The 27,327-nt window shown below is 38.9% G+C and overlaps 1 protein-coding gene across 3 annotated transcripts in view; it reads left to right on the plus strand.

Annotated features, from left to right (window-relative positions):
* Positions 1-27,327, plus strand: part of KLF12 (KLF transcription factor 12) — a 450,322-nt gene that overhangs the window by 352,051 nt on the left and 70,944 nt on the right. For all 3 annotated transcript variants that reach the window (XM_061170610.1, XM_061170611.1, XM_061170612.1), the window contains one exon: positions 23,118-23,180. In XM_061170610.1, coding sequence (XP_061026593.1) covers positions 23,118-23,180 — 63 coding nt within the window. The remainder of the gene's footprint in view (positions 1-23,117; positions 23,181-27,327) is intronic.

Below are 27,327 nucleotides of genomic sequence, written 5' to 3' on the forward strand. Positions count from 1 at the left end.
TGTGTTCCTGCCGCAGGCTTTTGTGAGGATCGAATGAGACAGCAGTGTTTTGTGAACTCTAAGGCACTTCCCAAATGGAGAGTATCACTGATCCAGCACTCATGGCCCCGCTTAAAGACCAATGGATGAAAATATTTGTAGGAAAACAAAGGTGCGCAAACCTTCCCTTATGGGATGCGATTTATGAGACCATTATGTGTCCCCAAGAGCATTTATACTCTTAACTCACCAGAGTAGAACGAAACTTTATTCTCAGTCGTTTTGAGTTTTATTAATGACTCAAACTGTTACAATTCGGAAAAAAAGTGGAGTCTCTTAATAGCTTTCAGAAGTAACAATAAACTATTTTGAAATGTATACAGAACTCAGGAGTTTGCTGAGCTGACAGATATATAGGACTCAAGGCAGGAAAACTAGTCAGTTTTCACTAGACTATGACTTTTATTCATATCCTAATTAGCAGAATGTGTAGGTGCAAGTTTCACACTTTATAAGAAAATGAATTGCAGAGAACTCCATTTGCCCAGCTGTTTACTTAATTTGAAAGTTAATATGTAAAGTTGAAATGTTCTGAAACAAAAATGAAAAAAGAGATGAAAGCAATTTCATTTTTTTTTAATTAATTAATTAATTTATTTATTTTTTTATTTTTTAAGCAATTTCATTTTAAACATAACTAGAAAGCAGGCATGTAAACAAAGGGAACGTGACATGTGTTTGATATAAGAGCAGAGAAGTGGTTTCTGCATGCCCAGTGAAGAGCTGTCCTTTACAGACTTGTTCTTAGCAGTCACTGGGAACCACCCTGTTTTACTGAACTGAAGGTTTGCTCCTGAAACAAATCTGCTTTCAAATGCATTTGACGTGTGGGTATACTTGTCATTTTCTATAGGCCATCAATTTACCTCTTCACTGACTTCCTGAATGACAAATGAATGTGGAGAAAGGAACAAAAAGACCCTCCTAAAAGGATGACAAATTTGGGTTGAACTAGAATTACCCGCTCAAATTCAGTTGCTTTGAAACCCAAGATTTGGAATAAGTTATGTATGAGTTCTTTAAGGAAATAAAATTATGCGCATTTGCCAAATTTAATATGGTGATAATTTTACAAGGGAAAAGTATTATCAAAAAACTAATAGATAAACAACAGACTACAAATTTGCATATTAAGAGTAAGTTAACATAAGGGAAGAATCAGTCAAAGAAGAGCATCTTATTCAGCAAGGAGACTTAACAAGAGAACCCTGAGAGATTTAATCAGTAATTATTTTTTAAAAATAAAATATATGTGGGCTACTATGGGGAGGACTAACATGTCAGGTGACATCCTCTCAAACTTTGAGATTATTTTTCCCCAGGTTCTTCTTGCCCTGCCTGTTCTTCTCTTTTCCCTGACTTTTCAATTTTCAAATGTTAGGCTACTTCTGTGTCTTGCAAACTAGAAGATTTCAATTGTCACAGTAATCATGACTCTTGTAATAAAGAAAATGTGCTATGATGTACCTTATTTTTATTATTTTTTGCTTAAAAACAAAAGATTTCATTGAATGGTCTCCCAGTCAAATCATTGTATCCTTCAGAACAGAAGTGTTTGTTCTAAGATGCAATGCGTGCATTCTGGAGTCAAATGCTTGGGTTCCAATCCCAGAAGTGCCATGTATTGGCACTAAGATCTTGGCAAGTTACTTAATTTCTCTTGGTGGCACTGTGTTTTTTTCATCTTTAAAACATGTAAAGTATCTAAATCTTGAGGTGGTTGAGTGGATTAAATAAAACATTGCTTGTAACGTCGTGCTCAGCATAGAGCGTGGCAAATAGTAAGTGCTCAGGAAATGTTCCTTTGAAAAAATAATGTCCTGATTATTCAGTTGGTAGTTGGATAAAATTATCTATTGAGCACCATCTTTTCTCTAACTCCATGACCCTGGACAAGCTATATAACTTCCCAGAACTTGTTTCTGTTTCAGCATCCATTAAATGAACATGGTGGTCATGTGTTGGGTGTCCAGGGATGGGACATAAAAAGTGCCTACAACAGCACCTGGCTGTAGTAGGTGCTCAGTAAATTAGCTATTTAGTTGTTATTATGGATGATATAATGTAGGTTCCTCATGAATGAATATTAGGGAAATCTTATGAACTTGTATAAGAAAATTATCAAGAATATACAAAGCCATAAGTGAAAAATATATAGCCTGGCAATATAATATCCTGTCTCTCTAGAGGAGGCAGAAGAGAAAAAATCACTCCCATATGAGGTGGTCAAGGAGGGCTTCAAGGAAGAGGTGGGGCTTATTCTGTGCTTTGAAAGATAGCTAGAGTTTATGTCAGAGGCAGGGAGAAAGGCATTTCCAGTAAATGAAATGGGGTAAGCCCTATAACAAAAAAACAGAAGCCTAGACGGAAAGGTTCTTATAGAAAGTCGTGTGAAATAGTACTAGTGGGAGAGGGCCAGAATATCAAGGTCTTTAATGTGATGGTAAGGAGTTAGGGCTTTATACTATAGACATTAGGGACCCCTTTGGTGGTTATTGAACTGAGGGTTGATATAATGAGGAGAGTGGTTTAGGAAAGTGTTTCAGGCTTTTTAGTTGCTGATAATAGAATCCATTCTAACAATTTATGGTGAAAGGGAGTTATTAAATGATATACCAACAGAGCAACCAGAGGGCACGTCTAGCAAAATACCTCCGGTACTCCCCACCCACCATTTGCACCTTTAAAGTGGACCTGGATCCTGCCAGGATCTCCTCCCAGCTGGCCCAGAAGAACTTAAGCCTCTGCTGTCAGCCTTGTCGGGAGACAAGGGTCTCTGCCCAGGGTTGCTTCCTTAAATTGCTCACATCTGCCTTGTTCGGGGGCTTGGTGGAAACAGCTCACACACAGAAATGTAGTGACAAGGGCCTCTGGGAAATGTCACTTTTCGCTTTCTAGACTCTCTTCTTTAGGAAGTCAAAAAACAAGAGGCTGGCACAGTGCTGAGTGAGCCAATGTCCGTATCTGCCCAGATAGCTCATCTCGTAGCAGGATGTCACATGGATTGGCAGGGACAGAGATTGATGCATGACATCCAGTGGAAACAAATGTGCAAAGTGTAAGATAATAACCACCTTCCTCATTTAGAGTGGTTGCAAGAACATAGAAAATAAAGGCCAGTTGAGACAGTTCAGGGTCAATCAACAACGGTTATTGGCTATAAGGGGTAAGAAAGAAGAGATCAACAATACTTACACAGTTCTGAACTCCGGTAACTTGAAAAACACTCATTTTACTAATAAAAATATGGGTGGAGAATTGGTAGTGGAGAGAAGATAAATGCTGAGTTTGTATTAATAGTGAGATATACAAGTGGACAGATCTAATAAAGAGTTGGAAATGCACAATTAGAATTTGGGCAAGATTAGAACTAAGAATGTAGCTGTGAGAGATACCAGCATGATGTACCTTAATGAAGTCTATGGAAACTAAGGGGAGAGGCAGGAGAGAAGGAGCAAAAGAAGGTGATGGGGGTGTGTCAGAGGTGTCATGAGACGTGGCCGTCAAGAGAAGTGCAAGTTTCTGTTGATGGGAATGTAAATTGGTGCAGCCACTGTGGAAAACAGTATGAAGGTTTCTCAAGAAACTAAAAATAGAACTAGCATATGATCCAGCACTTCCACTCCTGAGTATATAATGAAAAAAATGAAAACACTAATTCAAAAAGATACATGCACCTCTATGTTCAGAGCAGCATTATTTACAATAGCCAAGACGTGGAAGCAACTGAAGTGTCCATCGACAGATGAATGGATAAAGAAGATGTGGTATATATACAATGGAATACTACCCAGCCATAAAAAAAGAATGAAGTTTTCCATTTGCAGCAATATGGATGGACTTAGAGGGCATTATGCTGAGTGAAATGTCAGAGAAGGATAAATACCGTATGATACCACTTTATATGGAATCTGAAAACTAGTGAATATAACAAAAAAGAAGCAGACTTGCAGATATAGAGAACAAACTAGTGGTTACCATTGGGGGGGGTAGGCAACATAGGGGTGGGGATTAAGAGGTACAAACTATTGTGTATAAAATAAGCTACAAGAATATATTGTACAACACGGGGAATATAGCCAGTATTTTATAATAATATAAATGGAGTATAACCTTTAACAAAAAGAAAAGAGAAGTGCAGGTTTCAGGCCTGGCATGAGGGGAGTGAGGGCTCAGCCAGGCTGATTACTAAAGTGAATTTATACTGACTTAAAACCAATTCCAAAGTAGTGGTGGTAGAAGCCAGATCACAAGAGGTTAAAAAAAGAATGTAATGCCTAAGGACTAGGGTCAGATGTTAACCACTTGTCGCAGAGGGTAAGTTGTAAAGAAGCAGCAGAAATTGTGTTTTTTTCACCCTCTTTTTATTTAATAAAAAGCCTATTCTGCGTATTCTTGAGGTTCAGGGGAAAAAAGGTAATACAGACATACTTCATTCCGTTGTGCTTCGCTGTATCGTGCTCCGCAGATGCTGCGTTTTTACAGACTGAAGGTTTGTGCCAACCTGACTCGAGCATGTCTGTTGGTGCCGTTTTTCTAACAGCATTTGCTTGCTTTTGCCTGTATCACGTTTTGGTAATTCTCGCAATATTTCGCACTTTTTCATTATTATTGTTATGGTGATCTGTGGTCAGTGATCTTTAATGTTGCTATTGCAAAAAGATTACGACTCAAGACTCAGATGACGGTCTGCGTTTTTTAGCAATAAAGTATTTTGTAATTAAGGTATGTACATTGTGTTTCTGACATAATAAAATTGCACACTTAATAGACTACATTATAGTGTAAACATAACTTTTATATGCACTGGGAAACCCCAAAATTTGTGTCACTCGCTTTATTGCAATATGAAGAACAGGATGGCATAATTGAATTTAAGATTGTGCAAATATATTTCCAAACTGTGTACTTGTGGATAAATTCATGGTCAAGGTGAAAAAAAAAAGTAGGGTGTATACAGGCTCTTATGTGACTTACAACTGGCATTCCGCAGTAATTCACATTGGCAAAATAGAAATATTCTCTTTGAAGCCCTTGAACCCTTATGTTGGTAATGCTGTTACCTAAAAAAAAAGGGTAATTTAATCCATCCATGATTTGCTTCCCGTGGTGTGAATGAATCAAACGGGGGAGCAAGCGTGTGTTTAGCATAATGATACATGTCTGAGCAGAAGAGACTCTCAGGATCCCTGCTATTCAGCACTACTCAGCATACAGAAAGCAGTAAATCAGTCCAACTGACTGTCCTGTTTTGCCCTGCCCAGATTGATGCTGCTTTTATAAACACAGCCACAATTAGTAGATGACTTAGCAAATTAGAGCCCCTGACACCACTACAGTAAACTTTCTTGACTCTCATGACAGCCATTCCTCTGATATGCAGTCAACACCAAATTTGAATATGGATAAACTCAGAAGAAACTAAAGTCACCTCACAGCCACTGGGTCATACTTCCTAATCAGCAGAGAATTTGTCTAGTTAGTTTCACATTTAATTTCCAAAATACCCGTTACTCTGGGATTCTAACAGAATGCAGTCTACTACAGCTATACTGATTTGAATTTGTCTTGCTATATTTAACAGGTTGTTGCAATACTCTGGTGACTTTTTATTCAAAAATTAAGCTTTTACATTTCTTCATGATGAATTTCCCTAGTTATGGACAAATTGAGAGCTGGCTCTTTTGAGATAGTTTTTATTGTTGTCTCCTAGCATTTAGACTGTACCTAATACCCAGAGACATAGCATCCTCTTATTAGTAATTGCCCTTGCTTCAGAGGAAAGCGAGACACAGAGACATGGGGCAGCCCTGAGCAGACATCAACACTGCAACGTGGGACTCTCCTTGGGAAGGTCAAGATCGTCACGGTAGCTAAGACTTGTCCAGCACATGCTGTGCTCCAAGCATTGTTCTGAGTGAGGGGATGTAATTACCCTCACTATAAGGATGGGAGAACTGAGATAAAGATTAGATATCTTATCCATAGACCAAACAACCAGTAAGTGCTAGAACCTCATAGTGGTTGAACCCAGGCAGCCTGGTCCAGAGTCCGTACTCTTAACCATGCACTATGTAACCCTGCTATGAAATTTCTGTGATGTTTGAGCTCTTTAGCCTGGAAAGTTTTTCAGGGCAGGAGCAATATTTTATGCATTTGTACATCACCAATGTCTAGCACAAGGCCTGGCAAACAATAGAAACTAAGAAATTCTTTCAATTCGTTAATTATTATTTTCGAATGTTGAATTGTCATTTTATCCCTTGTACAACTAGCTGAATCATATTGCTTTCTTTCTCAGATCTCCAGGGCAGGAATGCAAGAGTGAAACCATCAGCTGATTCTATTTCAATTTTATCAATTCTTTTTAAAAAAAAAAAAAATCACGATAGTTCTGTTTTACTGTTTGTTAATATGCAGTTTTTAGGCCTATATACTTTGTGTGGTATTGTTTAGTACATGTATGGAATTTTTTTTTTTCTAGGTTGGTTCTTCTCATTTCTGCAGATTTTGCAGGGACTATATAAAAACTCTTGCTTTCTTTTATCCAAAGCAAAAATAATGCTAAATAGTAAGGATGCATTTGTGAGCAGTTTCCAGACCCAGCCTATTTTGCATAACACCTGTATTTAATCAGGGACTACAAATTTAAGCAAACTGCTCTAATCATATTTTGTAAATTCAGTTTGTCTTGATTATTTAAAAGAGACTATCAGGATTGGTAGATTTAAATATGGGTTAATTCTGTTTAATGGCCATTCATGCTTCCACATTTTCTAATAAGGAGATTGAGGGAAAATAGTCCCCCAAAATTTTGCAGAATTTTTAAAAGATCGTTTAACTTACAGACTTCAAAAATCATAATTTCACTTTTGACAATGGTGTTATGTGCATTATTCTCATGTTTGGCCAGACCACATGGGAAATTTAAGTACTATGAAAGCTCAATATAAAATTGTTTTAAATACACACACACACACACACACACACACACACACACATATATAAATTATATGTTGTTTTCCAAACAGCAACCAATTATCCAATCCTCTGACATCAGCAGTGTGTCCAACAATTCAGTTCAATTCTGACACTAATTACCCACAGCTAGCAAAGACCCACAGGTCAAGGGCTCAGTCCTATAGGACTACCCCCCTTTAGATGCCAGCCACATATGGGGTCCCCAGGCTGTCTGTTCAACTACAAATTTGAGGGTTCCTAAGATCCCCTCTCAAGCTCAAAAATTCATTAGGATGATTCACAGAACTTAGAAAAGTGCTTTACTCATGATTACCAGTGTATTAGAACAGATGCAACTCAGGAACAGTGAAATGAAAGAGATGCAAAGGGCAGGGTATGAGGGAGAGGGGTGTGGAGCTACCATGCGCCCTCCAGGCACACCACCCTCCTTACCCACTGTTGGGTTCACCTGCCTGGTAGCTCTCTGAATCCCATCATTTAGGGGCTTTTATGGCGGTTTCATTACATAAGCATGATTGCTGAAATTGTTGGCCATTGATGATTGAACTCAATCCCCAACCCCTCTCCCCTCCATGGGGGTAGGTCTGAAAGTTCTAACCCTCTCATCATTGCCTGGTCTTTCTGGTGACCAGCCCTCCTGCAGAAGCTACCTGGGAGCCTGACCCTGAGTCACCTCATTACCATAAACTCAGTTGTAGTCAAAAGGGGCTTGTGAGGAATAACAAGAGACACGCTATCACTTAGGAAATGGCAAGGGTTTTAGGAGCTCTGTGCAAACACCTGGGGCAAAGACCAAATATATATCCTTTCTTATACCAGGTATATGTGGACCACTGTATGTTTTATAAGCAATATTTTGAGGTTAGATGGTCATTTAAAGAGTTCAGACTACTTCATGACTACTTATAAACATAATTCTCAATTTCAAGCAACATTGGTTGGTAAACACGAAACTATAAGCAAGAAAATCTGGCAATATGTTCTACTATTCTAGCTGTTCTCCACTTGACATTTTTTTTAAAAATAGAGTTACTTCTTTGCTCATAAAATAAACAGAGTGAGACATTGTTTAAGAGCGTGGTGTGGAGTCTCTGTGGCTTGGACTTGAGTTTCAGCACTGTTGTGTGACCCTGGGCTAGGTATATCACAGCTCTCTAAGCGTGCCTTTTCCTTACTACAAAGTGGGAATGATGATATCTATGTCATGGGCTGCTGTGTGGAGAGGTGAAACTGTCCAGTAAAACTCTGTCCATGTACCCAGTTCACGGTAAGCTCATTTTTAAGAAAATCTTTGTATATGTGTCCCTGCTGTGTGTCAGGGACACTTTTTTTTCCATTGTGCTTTCTTCCTAGCATACAGAGTGATAGCTTCCCTTTTCTTAAGAGAAAAAGGAAACACAAATGACTTTTTTTGGTCCCAGCTGGCTGTTCCAGCTGTTTCTCTTCTTTCATGGGAAAGCTTCTCAAACAGAAGTTGTTTTCCAATATTCTTTTATCCCCATTTTTTAAACTTTTTAAAATAAGCTTTATTTTTTTTTTACAGAAGTTTTATGTTCATGGCAAAATTGAGTGAAAAGAATGAGAGTTCCCGTCTACTCCCTGTACCCCCAACCTCCTCTGCGATTAACATCCCACACCAGAGTGGTACATTTGTTACAACTGATGAACCTATACTGATACATCATCATCACCCAAAGTCCATAGTTTACGTTCATGCTTGCTGTTGTACATTCTATGGATTTTGACAAATGTATAATGATATGTATCCCCCATTGTAGTATCACGCAGAATAATTTTACTGCCCTAAAGTCCTCTGTGCTATGCCCTATTCATCCATTCCTCCCTCCTCCCTGCAACCACTAATCTTTTTAGTGTCTCCATAGTTCTGCCTTTTCCAGAATGTCATATTGTTGGAATCATACCGTTTGTAGCCTTTTTAGATTGGTTTATTTCTCTTGGTAAGATGCACTTAAAGTTCATCCATGTGTTTTCATGGCTTGATAGTTGATTTCTTATTAACACTGAGGAATATTCCACAGTCTGGGTGTACCACAGTTTATTTATCCACTCACCTACTAAAGGGCATCTTGATTGTTTCCAAGTTTTGGTAGTTATCAACAAAGCTGCTATAAACAACAGTGTGCAGGTTTTTGTGTGGACATATGTTCTCTGTCTTTTTTAAAAATTTTTATTGGAATACAGTTGATTTACAAGGTTGTGTTAGTTTCTGCTGTACAGCAAAGTGAATCAGTTATACATACACATATATCCACTCTTTTTTACATTCATTTCCCATATAGGTCATTACAGAGTATTGAGTGGAGTTCCCTGTGCTATACAGTAGGTCCTTACTAGTTATCTATTTTATATATAGTAGTGTGTATATGTCAATCCCAGTCTCCCAATTTAGCCCTCCCTCCCTTACCCCCCTGGTAACCATAAGTTTGTTTCCTATATCTGTGCCTCTATTTCTGTTTTGTAAATAAATTCATTTTTACCATTTTTTTAGATTCCACATATAGGCAATATCATATGATATTTGTCTTTCTTGGTCTGACTTATTTCACTCATTATGACAATCTCTGGGTCCATCCATGTTGCTGCAAATGGGACCTAATTAAACTAAAAGCTTTTGCACAGCAAGGGAAGCCATAAACGAAACAAAAAGACAACCCACAGAAAGGGAGAAAATATTTGCAAACGAAGCAATTGGCAAGGAATTAATCTCCAAAATATACAAACAGTTCATGCAGCTCAATAGCATAAAAACAAACAATCCAATCAAAAAATGGGCGGAAGATCTAAATAGACATTTCTCCAAAGAAGACACACAGGTGGCCAAAAAGCACATGAAAAGATGTTCAACATCACTAATTACTAGAGAAATGCAAATCAAAACTACAATGAGGTATCACCTCACACCAGTCAGAATGGCCATCATCAAAAAAATCTACAATCAAAAAATGCTGGAGAGGGTGTGGAGAAAAGGCAACTCTCCTACACTGTTGGTGGGAATGTAAATTGGTACGGCCACCATGGAGAACAGTCTGGAGGTTCCTTAAAAAACTAAAAATAGAGCTACCGTATGATCTAGCAATCCCACTCCTGGGCATATATCCAGAGAAAACCATAATTCAAAAAGATACATGCACCCCAGTGTTCGTTGCAGTACTATTTACAATCGCCAAGACATGGAAGCAGCCTAAATGCCCATGGACAGAGGAATGGATAAAGAAGATGTGGCACATATATACAATGGAATATTAGTCATAAAAAAGAATGAAATAATGCCATTTGCAGAAACATGGGTGGACCTAGAGATTGTTATCCCCATTTTGAGGCTTTAACACTCTAGAGCCTGACCCTCATTCCTTCTGTAGCTTTACCAAGAAAACTATTCTTAGGGTGGTTACCTGTTGACCGTGTAATGGGCCTTTCCCAGTTCCCACTGTCATTCCTTTTAGACAATTTGACAAAGTGGCTGTGTTTACTTCTCACAGGACCTTTTTATATTAGTTTCCCTCTTATCTGTCTTAGTCCTTCTAACTCCTTGATTCTTCCTTTTCCTCTTGCCCTCAGCCGTAAGATATCTCAGAGTCAGTGCCTCCGAACTCCTCTGCCTTTGTAGTTTTCCTTTAGAAATCTCACCCACTTTTTCAGCTACAGTTTTCTGCACTATGTTTATGAAAATCAGATCCATTCCTGCAAGTCTGCCCTCCAGCTGCCTAAAATTAAAACTATGTTTCCCACCATTCCTCTAGTCTCTCAAAACTCGAGTCTTGCCTTTACCTTCCTTTATCCAGTGTCAACAGATCATGTGGATACTTCTTGTTATCGCATCCATTCTTTTCTCCCTATTCCCTCAGGACCTCTTTGGGTTTGACTTCTGTCCCTTTATATCTGAACGTTGCAGCATCATCCAGATTATCTTCATATTAGTCATCTGTGCACCACGGGCAGATGAATTCTTATGTGATACCATTTCTCCTGTGAAATGAAATCTTCCATCAGTTTTGCACTTTCTGGGGAGAAAAATCCCAAAACATCTATCACCAGTCATCAAAGACATTCCACCTTCTGGGCTGCACTCCCTTGCATGAACTCCTGCTTCTGCCTAAGGTAACCGCATGCTCTTCTCCTCTCCCACCTCTTTCTATTTGTTCCTCTTTTTTCCTCACCTGCACACCTGCACACCTGGGGGTTTCTCCATGCCTGCTCAGGAGATGTAGACTGGGAGACCCGGCCCCATCTCATACCCTTAGCTTGAAGTGATTTTTCTCTCCACTGCCCTCTTGAAGTAATCAGTGCTTCCATTTTTTCATCATCTACTGTCTTGCGCCAACTCTTCTGTTTGGAGAACTGACGTTCTTAATCTTATATTATGATTTAACCTTTCTGAGGTGATTGTATACTCACCCAGTTGAACTACAGTCTGTTTTTAAGGTCAGAGGCCATACCTTGGATTACTTTAATATCACTTAAATTGGTTGGCAGATGCACAGTGCTTAATACACTTTAATCAGTTCTTTCCTCTTTATCCTTTTTTCAATCACAGTAATGGTTGGGTGCTTCATAAGCAACCAGAACAACGATGTTGCGATCTGTATCAAATTCAGAAATAACCAAAATAACAAAACTAGCTGTGCTTAGGTTTGCCTATTTTGGTAACATAGTAATATCCCATAGGTGTTTCTGCAGGAAAACTCTGTAACCTCTTGGGTCAGTGCTACATGAAGCAGTGGAAAGAAAATACCAGTGACTGGCGGTGGGAGAGGAGGGAATGGTGAATGTGAATGCAATTAATGTAAATGATGGTGTTCAATTGTAGAAGGCCTGGTGCATTTTGGAAGTGCTTATATGGTGGGTGCATTGCTCTTTGTCCAATTCTGTTGGTAAGTGGGTGTGTGATATTTCATATATTCCTTGCCAGTCTCCACAAGCACCTTTAACCCTATGGGTACTGATTGATGTGTTTGGCAGCTCTTGGCCTGCGATACTAAGTTCTAAATTAAAGTGTCTCTGCATAAGCCAGTAAGTCATTTCCTGGCTCTTTTGCCTTAAAGTCCTCCAAGCTTCTTGGCCGTCAGTTTCGGCAGTGAAAGGACAGCCTCTACAGCCGTCTACAGATCAGACTGCTCTCTGATTCAGTACTGAGTCCATCTCTTGGATACCATTCCTTTTGATTTATTTGGTGTCTACTTAAAGAAAGACAAGTCAGTCTTTATACACACATACAAATCCATAAATCCATTTCTTTTAAGCACATTAGTAAAATAGAGATAACAGTTACATTTAATTACCAGGTTGAAGTTTTTCTAGCATTTGAAGTTTTACTGTAAGGGAAATGTAAGCTACATTTTCTCCTTAGCAATTGCTTATCACCTTTGGGGTCTACTTTATGCCATTTTCATTATGCCTGTGAACCAAACGATGTAAAATTTTGTCCTACTTAAAGGAAAAATGGTGCAGCCCAGTGAGCTATAACCCCTCCTTGAGAAAATGCTGAATTGTAATAGGTCCAATTTGGGGTGACAGAATGCCCATATTACATACTTTAACTTTGCCTCTTTTTTCAGCCTAAATGAGGCATCCCAAAATTAATGGAGCCAGAGGCAGTAAAAGCGTTTGAAGTAATTCTTCCAATACTCCAATTTCTCCACAGAGCGCACCAAATAAAAGGCATTAGCAGTGTGACTAATAGAATAACTACCAATCAGAATGTCTGTCAATTCATGAAATTTTCAGCGCCATCCATACTAACAACTAAATCAAAGTATTTCGGTTCACATATTAAAAGTTGGGAACCTTAACACACCATATACTGAATGCTGAAGAATAATATGTCAGACTTATGTAGATGCAAAATGAAGTGAAAAATTGAAGCAACTATCAGGGTAGCTCAGGTCAGAGCAGGCATGTGGAATCTATATTACCTGGATAAATGTCAGTTCCATGATATAGGTTGTTGCTCTGTAGACATGATCTAAATTCCCCCCCCATAGCATTATTTTTATTAACCTTTTATTTTTTTAATTTTTATTATTTTTTAAAATTTATTTATTTTTGGCTGTGTTGGGTCTTCGTTCCTTCACACGGGCTTTCTTTTGTTGCGTGAGAGGGGGCTACTCTTGGTTGTGGTGCGCGAGCTTCTTGCAGCAGCTTCTCTTGTTGCAGAGCATGGGCTCTAGGCGCGCGGGCTTCAGTAATTGCGGCACATGGGCTTCAGTAGTTGTGGCTCGCGGGCTCTAGAGCGCAGGCTCAGTAGTTGTGGCGCACGGGCTTAGTTGCTCTGCGGCATGTGGGATCTTCCCGGACCAGGGCTCGAACCCGTGTTCCCGGCGTTGGCAGGCGGATTCTTAACCACTGCGCCACCAGGGAAGCCCTTTATTAACCTTTTAAAATGACTTCATCTTTTTTTCTTCTACTCCTTTCTACCACTTCTTAGCACACCTGTTATTAGTAATTCTCTACCCAGTGCATAGAAAAGATGATGGTGAAAGCATTAGAATTGTTGATTGATGAGTTTAATTACTAAAAAAAAGTGTGAGAGAGAATGTACACACACAGATATACTCATATTTATAAACTTATAAAATGAATGCTATCAACAATAACTAACTGTTGAAAAGCATGAAATAAAACAGGGAAAAGGAGTTCCTAGAAGATCTGCATTGCTTATATTCTTATCCCAGTGAAGAAAGAGCACTTTAAAAATGTTTTATTTTTAAATAATTTTAGTCTTAAATAATTTTAATATTTAAAAGTTGCAAAAATACTATAGAGAGTTCACAGATCCCTTTCACTCAGCTTCTGTATGGTTTATATCTTAAATAATAATAGTACAGTTGTCCAAACCAAAAAATTATTATTGGTTCAACACTGGTAATTGAACTGTAGACCTCATTTGAATTTCACCAGTGTCTCCACAGTGTCCACTAATTTTCCACGAATTTCTCCATAGATGAGGAAGTGATAGACACATCTGCTTTGGCATCCTGGCCCTGGATGGGTCCTGTGCTGAGACTGCGCTGGGCATGGGCTGATGCAGGGTCCAAAGAACCCACCTCCTGTGGGACCCAGGAGACAACACCCAGGCCCATTCCATTTTCATTCACCTTCTCTTCCACTTTATATTTTATCATATAAATACATATTAAATATAAAAATAAATGCGTATTAAATCTGTGTATAAAATTATTATGTACATTTACTTATTTATCTTTCCAGATTATTGCAAGAACAAATCTCAGGGAAAATAAAAAGGCTACTATTACTAGTTCTCATCATCTCCTTCTCTTTAAAGAGCAATATTTAATTGTATCAGATGTAGGGTCCAATAAGGGGCATATAGTGGAGAGCTAAGGAGAAAATCGTTTCTGCTTCTCATTGAATGATTGCATCTGTATATAACCACAAGCCTGATGAGAAGGATAAATGCAGAAAATATGAGTCTGTCGTATGGACATGATGTAGGTTGGTGAGTCAGGGAAGGTGCCCTGAGAGGCACTCTTTGAGCTGAGAGCTGAGGATGAGTAAGAGTTAACCAGATGAAGGGGCGGAGGGCCTGTTGGGGGTTCTATAGAAAAGGAAGAACATAAGCAAAGGCACCAAAACTGAAAGGAGACCAGGGTGATGGGATCACAGAAAGCACAGATATTGTTGGAAAGTGAAGCTAGAGAGGTAGGCAGGGGCCCGATCGTAGGCATTTAGGCTGTGTTGAGATCTGGGTCTATTTGAAGAGCAATGAAAAGCCACTAAAGGGATAACAGAGTGAGGAAAAAACAGGTTTGCCTCTTAAAAAGATCACTATGGTGCTAGTGTAAAAAATGGATTGGGGGAGGAAGTTTAGGGAGTAGTGCTGGTAGGAGAGAAGAGTGGATTAAAATAGGTTGATGGCTGTGGAAATGAAAAGTGGGTAGGATGTAGCAGACGGGCCTCAAAATGGGTTGGATGTGGGGAGAGAGATTCAGTCAAGCTTGATTCCTGGGCTGCTGGGTTCTTTGATGCTCTTGTGGTTGGTGCCATTTACTGCCCAAGGTAATACTGAAGGAGAAACAGATTATTTTTGGCTTTTCTGGCATTGAGAGAAGGGTAGAGAAGATCAAGTCTCTTAATCTTGGTCGTGAGATCACATGAGCCTAAATTGAGTCATGAAACTCCAACTTCCCATCCATATGTGGGGAATCTCCAGGGTTCCCTGTTATGACATAATCTCCTGCCCCTCCAGACCTGCCAGCCCTTGGCACCCTGAACAATTTGTAGTTTTGCCATGGCTATTTCTACCCTTCCATGCCCCTTCATATCTTTGGATGCCCTTTTCCTCTTCCATAGCTGAAAACTTTTCCTTTAAAACTTACCGTATTTATAATCCAAGGAAAAGTCTTTGCTCCAAAGCTTAATTCTGATGCCCTTTTTATCTGCTCCCATGGCCAGCTATCACACTGCACCCTGATGGCCAATCATTTGTCTAAACTCTTGCCGTGCTGTACGCTTCCTGATGTCAGGAACCACGTTTTAATAGATGTAATATCCTCTCCCCTAACACAGTTCACCATGCTTAAGAGTCTAGAACAGTGTCTGGCATAATAGATGCTCAAGTAATATTTGAATTCATGAGTAAATACTAGGTATACAACAAATGTTGCTTAAATTAAAAATATACGTGAAGTATATACATTGCTTTGTCCAGTAGAGGAAAGATTGATACTGTTCCACAACTGACTGTCCCAATTACTGATTCCTTTTCAGACATTCATTTATTGATCTGTGTTCTACACCTGCCTTAACATTCTAGCTCATCTTTCCCCAATTTTTCTAAGAAACTCTCCCTTCCAGGCATATCTTTTTATTCACCTCACACCTTCAATTCACGCTTCTCTTCTTGGAGTATCTTCCTACCGTCATTCACTTCTGATGATGACATTTTTACTTTTCCTTCATGCCCAGCCTAAAGGTCTTCTCCTCAAAACCTTCTCTGTTATTTTACAGTTTGAATTAATTCTAACCTCTTCTTCCCTCCAGTAAAACTTGAAATCCCTTTTAATTTTCCTACCCTATTTTATGGTAGTTGCTCCCTCTTTATTTCAGCTAGACTGCAAGCTGCCTGAGGGCAGAGATCCTGTCTTAGCCCACAATGCAAGACTTCATGGGTAGTAGCTGTTAAGGAAAATGTGTTGGATTTAGTTAACATTGATCAATTATTGAAGCTCTAGGTGCTCTGGAGGTGCTCAGTAAAATAGCTCAGATTTGTAAATCTAAAATGTTTTATCCTTTTTCTACATCTCATTGCTTAACAAGTATTTATTATATGCCTACTCTGTATCATTCATTTTGCTAAGCTCTGAGGATGCAGTGGTGACTTAGACATAGCCATTGCCACCCATCCTAGAAGTTCTGGTCTAGTAGGGAAATAGGGCTCATGCTCCAACAGTTATTTATTGGGTGCCCACTTTGTGGCAGGTAAAGGAGTTAATGACAGTGAGTGAAAAGAGAAAAGCTCCCTTGTCCCCTTAGAGCATATCATCTACTTGGAGAGGCAGACAAAATAAACTAAACGTACAAACAACTGTAATCTTTAGTTAATGTGTGCTAAGTATTCCGGGCTGTGAGAACTTCGAGCAAGTTGGCCTAGACCTAGAGGTTGGGGACGGCTTCTTAGAGTTGAGCATCCGCTAACCAGGGGACAAGGGAAGAAGGAGAATCTTCAGTGTCACTGCCACAGAGGGAGCAAGTGGGGATGCTGGGAGATGAACCTGGCATTAATTAATGTGATGTAATTATACCAACCAAATGTTCCCTTTTTAGAATTTCTCACTCTGTTGATGTGTAGGAGAAATACATGTTTTTCCTTTCAAAGCACTATATTTTTAACAAAATTTATACTGTTAAAGTTAACTGTGAAGAAATGATCACATTAATTCTGTATGATGTTTAAATTCAGCCTACTCTTCTGAAAATAACATCAATGGCTCTGCATAGAGAGAATTAAATATAATGGGAGGGAAAAAGAACTCTTAGAAAATATATGGCATTCCTAATGGTCATCTAATCACTGACTTGATGAAAACTGAGACTAAAAAGGGCCCACTTAGTTTAAATACTGGAGTCATGCTTATATTTTTATTTGGTCAAGTGTAGTGTGTGTGTGTGTGTGTGTGTGTGTGTGTGTGTATTATGATAAAAACATCCAAACCAACCTGAATAATCATGAGAACTTGTGTTCAGTACAACTGTGTAAGAAGGCAGCAATACCAAGAATTACTTTAAAATTATCTTTCATGTGATTCTACATAGGAAAATTCTGACTCTTAAGAATAATCGTGGAGTTATTTAGAGATTAATCTTTTCTTCCCCAAATGTAGTAAACTGAGTTGTTAAAGTGTGTATTTTGTCAAATAATTGGATCAATTTATGGATGAAAGTATGGGCTACTCATTTTATCACATAACAGAAAACAGTGGATTTAAGAATAGGAAATATGTATATATAATAATTTCTTATTACCTTGTAATGAAAATCTCTAATCTTACTAGATGAGTAATTTGTTACAATAAATATTTTATTGGTCTTTGAAATAATAATTTATTCTGATTTTTCTCATTTAAGCAGCCTCTCTAACCTATGGGGCATGAGAGCATGAAATGGCTCAAATATTATTTCAGGGTTGCAACTGGGTGAATGGTGCTGCCGGTTTTGAGCCTGGGAAGATAAGAAAAGGAACACCTTTTATTTTTTAAGGGAAAGGTTGGTTGGGGCTGAAAACCCTGAGTCTGGTGTTGATATGGGTCTAGGGCTGGAGATAGAAATCTGGGAGTCATTGTTATATGGATGGTATCTAAGGCCTGTGGATGGGACAAAATCATCAAGGGGGTGAGGGGAGCTATTTTGGAGACTCCTTCATCTAGGGAGTGAGCTGAAACAGGACAGAGAAAGGTCATGGGAAAATGATCCCCAGGCCATACCAATATTTAGAGCTCAAAAGAATGAGAGGAAGAGGCTTAGGCAAAGGAAAAAAAGAAGAGGAGTAAGAAGGCTGGAAAAATGTCACTGATGCCGAGTAGAGAAAGTTTTTCAAGGATGGAGTGATCAGTTCTGTGAGTCACTGTGGAGAATTTGAGAAGATAAGGACTGAGACTTAACCAGTAGATTTGAAAACATGGAGGCCACTGATGACCGTGACATCGATGGTTTCATCAGACACGTGTGGTCCCGAACTGGACTAGTTTGGGTTCTAGAAAAAATGGGAAGTGAGGAGGTGGATTCATTTTACCATCAAAAACTTACATGTGTTATGCATTATGTGTTTAAATGGTAACACAAATAACGCGGAATTTTCATAAAGAGTTAAAGGGAGAACAAAGTATATGACGGTGACTCTATTTCTGGTGAGTCCCCGAAGGCTTAATATTTAGCCCGGTGCCAATTTTAGGCCAGGAAAACCAGTACATTCACTTTGCATCTACTTATACTATAGAATGTTCGGTTGGGCTTAAACAAATGCTAAGTCTCGTTGAGGCCCCTGGTGCTAATTCACTTTATTGCATCCTCTGGGGTAGTGGGGAGGGAATATACATGAGTTTATAAGTATTGGATGATAATCTGCAGGAAGACAGGTCAGACATACTTGTGTCCAAGTTCTGAGTTTGCTTTTTTCCGTGCAACTCTGGCAACTTACCTAACTCTTCTAAACCTATTTTTGTCAAAGGTAAAATGTGGATACTAATGATATGAGGAGAAAATAAGATAATGTGGCTAAAGAACTAAGCATGGTGTCTGGCACCTAGTAGAGGCTTAGTAATGGGGATGACTTTATTCCTATGATTACTGACTTGTTCTTGAATGGGATACAGCTGAAATACTATCCAATTTAGTAAACAGAAGATAGGTCTTCTAATAAAGAAGACAAAATGAGGTGCCAGAGAGGAAGTCATACCTTAGACATCACAGTATTTGGTTCATGTTACTCTATGGGTGTTTATTTCTCTTTGCTATTTCCTTGCCTTTAGTGACGTCATATAAGCATAGCAGTCAAGACTGCAGGCTCTGTAGAGCACATTTATCTCAACCCCCTGGAATTAACTGGATATTCCAGTTCCATCTTCCCCATCCTTTCCAATCCAGTCGGCACTGCTAATGATAATAGCTAACATGTATTAACTGCTTCCTGGGTACCAAGCACTGTTCCAAACACTTTAAAACTATGAACTCATTTAAATCTCACAGACCTAGGAGGTGGCCACTATCATTGCCTCCATTTGTGCAGAAATGAGAAAACAAGGGCAGACAGGTTAAGTAACTTGCCCTAAGATGACACTGTTGGTAAAATGGTGGAGCCGGAATTCAATCCCAGGCAGCTACACAGTTTGTACTCTTTACCACTTCATCCTGATTCCACTGGGGGCTGTAAGATTGGATTTAAATTGTCACAGCTTTTCTGCGGTGGGGATAGTAAAAAGGTAGGATGGGTGCCCTTCCCAGCAGTTCATCCGTGATCAATAATTTGCGTTGGGGATCGGGATTTCACATCCCGCCGCCGGCCACCAGCCATTCGGGTAGGTTCAGGAAAACATTGAAAAACAGACCGGTCATAGTCCCTTGATGAACTATAAATGTTAGTCATTAAAATACAAGATTGGAGGGTCGGGTCCTTTAGTGCTTATACCCAAAGAAGGAAGAATCATTTTTGTATGAAGGTATCTAAAAAGTTCTCACATGCTAAGCAAAAAAGCTAAATTAAGCCTTGTGTTGGGTAAAATTATAAACATGCTGTCTGCCTCAGATGAGTAAGTGTATATAAATAGAACAGTTGGTGTACATGGCCTTAATGTTATAGCTTCCTTTTTTCTGTGTAATGTAAATTACCAAATGCGAGCATTTCCATCTGACCTAAACTGTCAGTATCGGAAGAGCACATTGTAGGATTGAATACATGTTATACAACAACCAAGATTGCCCTTTTCTTCAGCCTGGTGATTTTTTTTTTTTCTTTCCATATCCAGCGGTTAGTACTGAGGCCTGAAACCCTTACTTACAGAACAAAGTGGCTTAGCAGTAATCGAGCCTGTGTGAGGCTAAGAGAAGAATAATGAACATTCCCTGCAAGCTTCCTGCCTAGATGCAGGTGCAGGAATCAGGAGGTCATGAATAATGCATGACATGCAGATTAGATGGTGGTTTCTCCTACTGGGGTTTTGACTTTGCTACCTGCCTAGCTGCTATATGTGGAAAGAAGGTAGACGAAGGCAAAAAATGTCACAATTTAAAGACAGAGCTCACAGAAACACTGCGTATTCTTTTGCAGAAATGAAATTGGGGAGTAGCTGAAATGCAGACCTTTATGGTCTACTTTATCAGATAAAGTAAGCTCCAGGTTATCAATTTACTCACTTCGGGAAGGGAAAAAACCGTTCTTGTTTTACCATTTCAAGAAACCTTATAATTATTTGGTCATACACACACAATCAGGAATTCTCTGAAGACTGTTAAACAATTACAGAAATTATCCACTTACAATATTTGATCTATGGATCAATGAAGTTTTGCTAAAAGATACAATTACTTAGAGAATATTGTAATTATAGGTTAAACAGACCCATTTTTTCCCACTGATATATGCAGTGAGAAGCATCAGTGCTTCTATATCATCAACTTCACCTGGTGGAATTATCATGATGACTAGAAATAGGGTTAAGGAGGAAGCAACATGAGGTAAACATTTAAAGGATGTAGAGTGAATTAACGAACTGCGCGTATGTGGGCTATTACTCCTTCACATTTTATTTAGGCAGTAGGATTCTGACACCCCAGGGGGTATGTAGGCAAGGTTCAAGAGGATTTCCTGCATTTTCCCTTAGGTCAGGGAACTTTAACTGGAGAGACAGTTTTTGGCTCACAATTCCATTTTGATGACTTTGTTTCAAACAGACAGACTGAAAGAAAAAAGAAAGCAAAAAAAAATGAGTCTTGCTACCTTGTGTATAATTCTTACATGTTTTTATTGCGTGTTTGTTCTCTCTCTCCCCAATTTGGGGTACTGGAATATGAGCTGGCTTTCATTTCTAGCTGAGTCTGTCATTTCCGATAGGCCCCCCTGTGGCCAGATGCCAGGACCAACAGGTGATCCTTGTGGCTGCAAAACAGCAGGAAGTGGGCCGTGCTTGAATGAGACAGTTCACCAGAGGGGCTGTCTGGCCTCTCTCCATCTTTCTGCATAATTAACAACCCCTCCCCCATACGGAGCAGAAAATCTGCGCTGAGCAGCTCAGCTGCAGAATCCATTGAGAAGTGCTGTGAGGAAAAGAATGTTAATAAGGGATGTTGGAAGAAATAAGCCTTCTGAGTGCAAAGTGCAGCCTGGCTCTGGATTTACGGAAAGACTGCATTTGGCCCTTCTGAGGGGCTAGAACTGTACTGTCCGTTTTGAAATGATTCTCACTCGCTGAACAACTATGGAGAACTGGGATTCTAATCAACCTTGGGGCTCTTGGTTCTAACTGGACTTTAAGACCAATTTAAAATCCCCGTTTTGTTTCTTGTCTTGTAAATAGAATAATGTCTGAGACATAAAGGGTAAAGATAACACAAGCTTAACGACTGCCTAGATCTCACAAGTACCTAGGAAAGATAGGTACTTTACTAGGAAGCAGGAAGGTGTCCACAAGGACAGGAAGTAGAGCAAATTGTGCTGCCAGTAAGTGACCCACAAAGAGGTGGAGGTTCATGGAGGTTCAGCAGCTAGCTCCTGATTGGAAGATATTAGCAGTTCCTAGAAATTCCAGCTATTTCCAGTGGATGACTCCAACCCTGGAAGCTTATAAAACAATATAGTCTTTACTATCTTTTCCCCATAATTTAGCTAAAGGTTTGAAATGACTTTGTTTTCTTTAAAGCCCGGCTGGAGAGTATCACATCTAGAAGACCTTCCTACTAGAAATAACTATTCACCTATCCTTTCTCCTCCATTCCCACAGATTCTGTGCCTGGACATTTGGATGAAGTTATTGTAGGGGAGGAAAAAAAATTTTTTTCCTCTACCCTCTCATGTTCGGGGTCTGGGGGCCTGCAAATTAAACTGACAAAAGATAGATTAGCAAGAGGAATAAAAATCAAAACAGTTTATTTATACATAAAACATGCATGCATACATGCATGCAGGAATACTCAGTGGTGAGTAACTCAAAGGGGTGGTTAAAATTTGAAGCTTATATACCATTTTAACAAAGGGTAATAAATTGTAGAGAAGTGCCTTGTCAAAAGAAAAGGGGGTCTGGACGTTTAGGGGGGCTAAATTTTAGGAAGGTGACTAGGAAATGTATGGGGGAAACTAATGGTAAATAAGGGTTGTTTATGCCAGCTCATCTCAATACCATTTTTGGTGATAAGAGTTGTACATTGTACTCCGCTTCCTGGTATGGGGGGGTGGGGGAGGGAACGCCTTTAAAAATGAAAATTTCCTTTACAAAAGGGAAATGTATGCCCTGCTTTTAGGCATATAAAGGGAAGGTAGAGAGCTCCTCCTCCTGTTTTTGTTTGTGGTTGCCTTCAAATGAAAATAATCCTTATGCCTCAGTAGTGTATTTTGGGGTGGCGTATACTGATCCCCTTCATTATCTTGCTTTTCAGGGCTTTAAATCTGGAAGTTGACTGAGGGAGTGTATACTTAGACTGTCTCTTCGTGTCCTCCTTATGGAAACAGGTAGCAGAAAGGGCTCACTGAGGGCCAGCACCAGACCTTACATTACCTTTATGCACTCCTAAACCTGGCAAGGATTAGGTAGGCAGCAGTAACTTTTTGTTGGACTGAATGAATGAATCAACTTACTAAAACTGGTCCTGTTTTTGGGGGGTCTTCACAGTCAACATTGTGACAAACACTTTTTATGTTAAAAGTGGTGCAGAAGGAAAGAGAGAGACTGACTGCTGGTCTGTAGGCATAGGAATTTAACTGCATCCATTTACTAAGAGGTGCTCAAGTTCTGGGGCATTTTATATTAAGCAAATCTAAAAGAGATCATTTATAAGCCAGATCACTTTTTATTTGTTCATTTATAATCAGGAAAATGCTTTTTCAATGACTGGATTACTCTCATCTCCTACAGGGTACATCCGTCCCCAGTATCAAGGGTCCGGGGAAATCGAATGAATAATCAGAAGTTTGCTTGGTGAGTATACAGTCTAGGTGATGAGAATTTATAAGTCTGATGGGAATTTTTAATAGGACTGTGTTAAAAGAGAATTATTCCTGCTTTATCTGTAGAGAATTCATTTCTACTGACTGAACTACATTATTTCCCTTTCCTTTGGAAAATTCTAAACAAACACGAATAGAGTTCCTTTCCAGCCAAAGCGTCTTCACTCACCAAAAAATGAGTGCAACATTTTTTTCCTGACAGATATGGCATATTTCCAAAGATTATCAACTGTTAACATTTTTAAAGAATGTTTCCCATTTTTAGAAGACACTCACTTTTTTAGTAAGATTTAGACAACAACTCGGATTTTTCTCAGGTACCAGCTTCTACTTCTCATGAAGATTTTCATAGTAAATTAATCTATTAAATTAATTATGATGATTACTGTTTAGATGCCCTTTTTCTGACCTTAGCCTTAAATATCAAGGGATTTGTTTTTTAATTTGGGGAATACAAAGATCTTCTTTCACTGACTAGTTCTTTTTTTTGTTTGTTTGTTTTTTACATCGTTATTGGAGTATAATTGCTTTACAATGGTGTGTTAGTTTCTGCTTTATAACAAAGTGAATCAGCTATACATATACATATATCCCCATATCTCCTCCCTCTTGCGTCTCCCTCCCACCCTCCGTATCCCACCCCTCTAGGTGGACTGACTAGTTCTTGAACAGAAATAGAGATGGAACTTATCAGATATGACCTGAAGAGTTATTTCAACCACAGAACATTGATTACTGATTCCTTAAAGAGGGAATTTAAAGTGTTTCACAAATGTTTCATATGAAACAAACAAAAATCAATGTAGATTTAAAATCTATATTTGTTTACGTTACTCCATTCTCCAAAATTAACCTTTCCACACATAGTGTATCTTCAAAAAAAGGAAGGAAGGAGCAAAGGAAGGGAGGGAGGGAAGTAGGGAAAAGAAAAAAGAAAAAGAAAGAACTGATCTGTGTACTCTTATTTCAAAGGTGAATGGACATTCACAGATCTCCATTCTTTTACTTCATTGAATTGCACTTAGAATGGGATTTTGATTAAAAACTATGGCATTTTTTTTTTTTAGGTATGGGAAGATGATTACCAAAGATTGAGCTTCCAAATTAATTTTACTCCTAAATCAGGATTATTTTTAGACACAAAATAATGATTCTTTGACTTTGAATAGTGCCTAATCAGCTTTCCTCCCTTCCCCCATTAAATCTAATTAACCCTCACAGTAGCTTGGTGATGTTAAATATTATGCTTTTCTTTTTCACAGAGTGGGAAATGGAGTACAGAGGAAACAGCCATTTGCTTACACACTCCCTAAAAGCTGGGGCATCCCTCATGGTTTCTCACAGTCACTAAAGCATACCGTTCCCTGTCAAACCTGGAAAGCTGAGAGGGTAACAATGCTGATTGCCATTACATAAAAGGAAAGGGAGAAATCAGGCCCTTTTTTGACTGCACGGAACTGATATGCCTTCTTAGTCCAAAGCATATTGTGCTAAAGAAACTTTATTACAAATAGAGAATATGAACTGTTCAAGTGAGTGACATAAGCTAATGGAGTACCACGTTGTCAGGTATAAAATCCAGTTTCTACACCTTATTTCTCAGTGGCTAAATGTGGAACACCGAGTACATAACACATTTTCTTTCCTTCACTTTTCCTTTCTGGAGTATTAGAATAACAGTAACTTGTTCCTACATAATTCATAGCACAGTATTTTGTTAGTAAGTTTAAACCACTGTTATCTCCACAGAAGTAATCCATGAAAAACAAAAGGGATCTTTACTACTAGGCTTGAGAAAATTCAACATTTATTTATTCAGCAACATTTATTTACACTCTCAGGCACTAGATTACAAAGATAAATAAAATATGCTTTCTGTCTTTACGGGGCTCACTGTCTTGTAGGAGAGGGGTGTGTGTGATGTCTCACGTATATAATATACAATATTACATTATACAAATAATATATAATAAAATGTGGATAATGCTGTAAGAGATACATTCATAGTATAATGTTCAGAGGAGAATGTAATCAGCTCTGTTTAAGACTAGTTTGGGAGTGAGCAGTTGGGAAGGGGAAAAGTATAGAGGAAAGAAGAGGATTGTCAGAAAACCCATCCCCAAGAAGAAGGTTTTTGAGTAAAGACCCAGAATTAATAGGAAAAGCAGAGGGTTGACATAGCACTTCCTTTATTGATTGAAACACATATACAAAGACCTGGAGACATTTCTAAATTATTTGGTCGTGAGTTTAGTTAAAAATCCTATTGCATATGCTACCTTGAATTTTTTCTTACGTAAATACTATGAGGCTGGTGTATGGAAATAAATCACCCAGCCGGGAAGAAGCCCAGTGAATCACCCAGCATCTACATCTACTTAAGTGATAAACTCTTGCTATTTCTTTGTGAAATATTGGCTCTGAACATCCAGAAGTTTTAAATACTCATGCTAGCCATGGATATGAAAGTGATAGTTGCTCTCCGCAAAATAGAAGTTTGGGATAGTTTATAGAATTAGATGGCAAGTTCAGCACTAACTTGGTTCCGGCTTGAGTTAGATCCACAGACATTATATGTGAGTGATGTTGGGTGATTCTGTGAAGCCAGCAAGTGGTGCAATCAGTTAAAAAATATTGTTCATCACATAAAGCATTAAACCTCAGTGAAAGATGAAAAAGCTTGAACTTGTAAGTTATGCCTAGGAAATGCATGACAATTGGTTGTAAATGTCAACAGCTGTGGTTGAACTATCAAACCACTATTTATTATTGAGTAAAGATGGCTTAAAATTGTAAATAGTGTTTTTCTTTGCACAATGTCAGTACAAGAGGCAGCATCCATCCACTGGCCTCATTCCTGTGGCAGCATTTCCTTTGGAGCTGAAAAAAGGTGTGGAAAAGAATGTCTGTTCAAGACAAACAAACCTGCTGCAGTGGAAAGAAAATGTGGTTAAAAAAATATACATAACCAGGAAGGAGCTGAAAGCACCAGACTGTAAAGGGTCCAATGACAGATGTTAGGATAGAGCGAGGTCTGTTATAACTATCTGCTAACTTTTAGGATTAAGAAATGGCAGTAAGAACCTCTTGCAAGATCTATTAGCACCCCAGTAGAGAACACGAGATCGCTGGGCAACTCATTTAATATTCATTTAATCAGAAGTAGCAATCCAGACCAGATATAAACTCTATCAGAATGGCTCTCCCCTGACTGCCATCCCTCTCTAGTAATATTTGTTGATTTGAGGATTGATGAAGCCTTTGAGGTTCAGCACATGAACTTCATTCTCTATGTCACGTGTCACAGCTCTCCTCTTTCACACCTTCCTTTGTTCCAATATGAACCTTTTCAAGAGCATTTGGTATTTTTTCTTACATATGATGACAGGAAAAAAAATATTTTGCTCCATGGTGGGGGCAAATGGGGGCAAATGGGGCAAGTCTTATTAGAGAGTTGAACGTACAGATAGGCTTTTCTTCTTCACAGATCTTTTTGCTTGAAGCTCTTGTATTCTGATACCAAACCCACAGAGAGTGGCTGTTTCCAAGTCGTCTTTCGGCTCTTTTATTCCTAAAGCTATTCTAGAAATCTGGAACCTGTGTTTGGTGTGTAGGTTGAACCAGGACAGGGAGGGGCTCGGTGGGGAATATCTCTGAACTGAACGTCGAAGTTGATTTAAGGCTCCAAGCTTGCCAGGATCAGTGGGAGGATTCCAAAAACATACACGTAGTATATGCTCATTTATAGCTTTTCGTTCTTCTCTTTATTTCTCCTTCCATCCTGCTCCAGTCCCAGAGTTTTCAAAGACTTGGGTGTATATGGTTGTTTGATGATGGTGTAGTCATGGTTGTACTCTGCACCCAAAGCATCCATGTAGGGCTATTATGTGACAGAGGTATGTGTCACATAATAGACACTGTGGACTATTTATACGATAATGGAGAAAATTAGGCATTGTGAATAGGAATTGCCATTAGTAAAATAGGATTAATTTTCTCTAACCAACCGGATGCTGCCACCACCAGTCTCAGTCATAACTCCTTTCTTACCAGCATGCCTGAGATGTTATGTAGCTGTCTACAAAAGAAGCTCCAGTTTTAATAGCGTATCCATGCAA

Source organism: Eubalaena glacialis, chromosome 16 (assembly GCF_028564815.1).
Source record: "Eubalaena glacialis isolate mEubGla1 chromosome 16, mEubGla1.1.hap2.+ XY, whole genome shotgun sequence".
Taxonomy (NCBI): Eukaryota; Metazoa; Chordata; class Mammalia; order Artiodactyla; family Balaenidae; genus Eubalaena; species Eubalaena glacialis.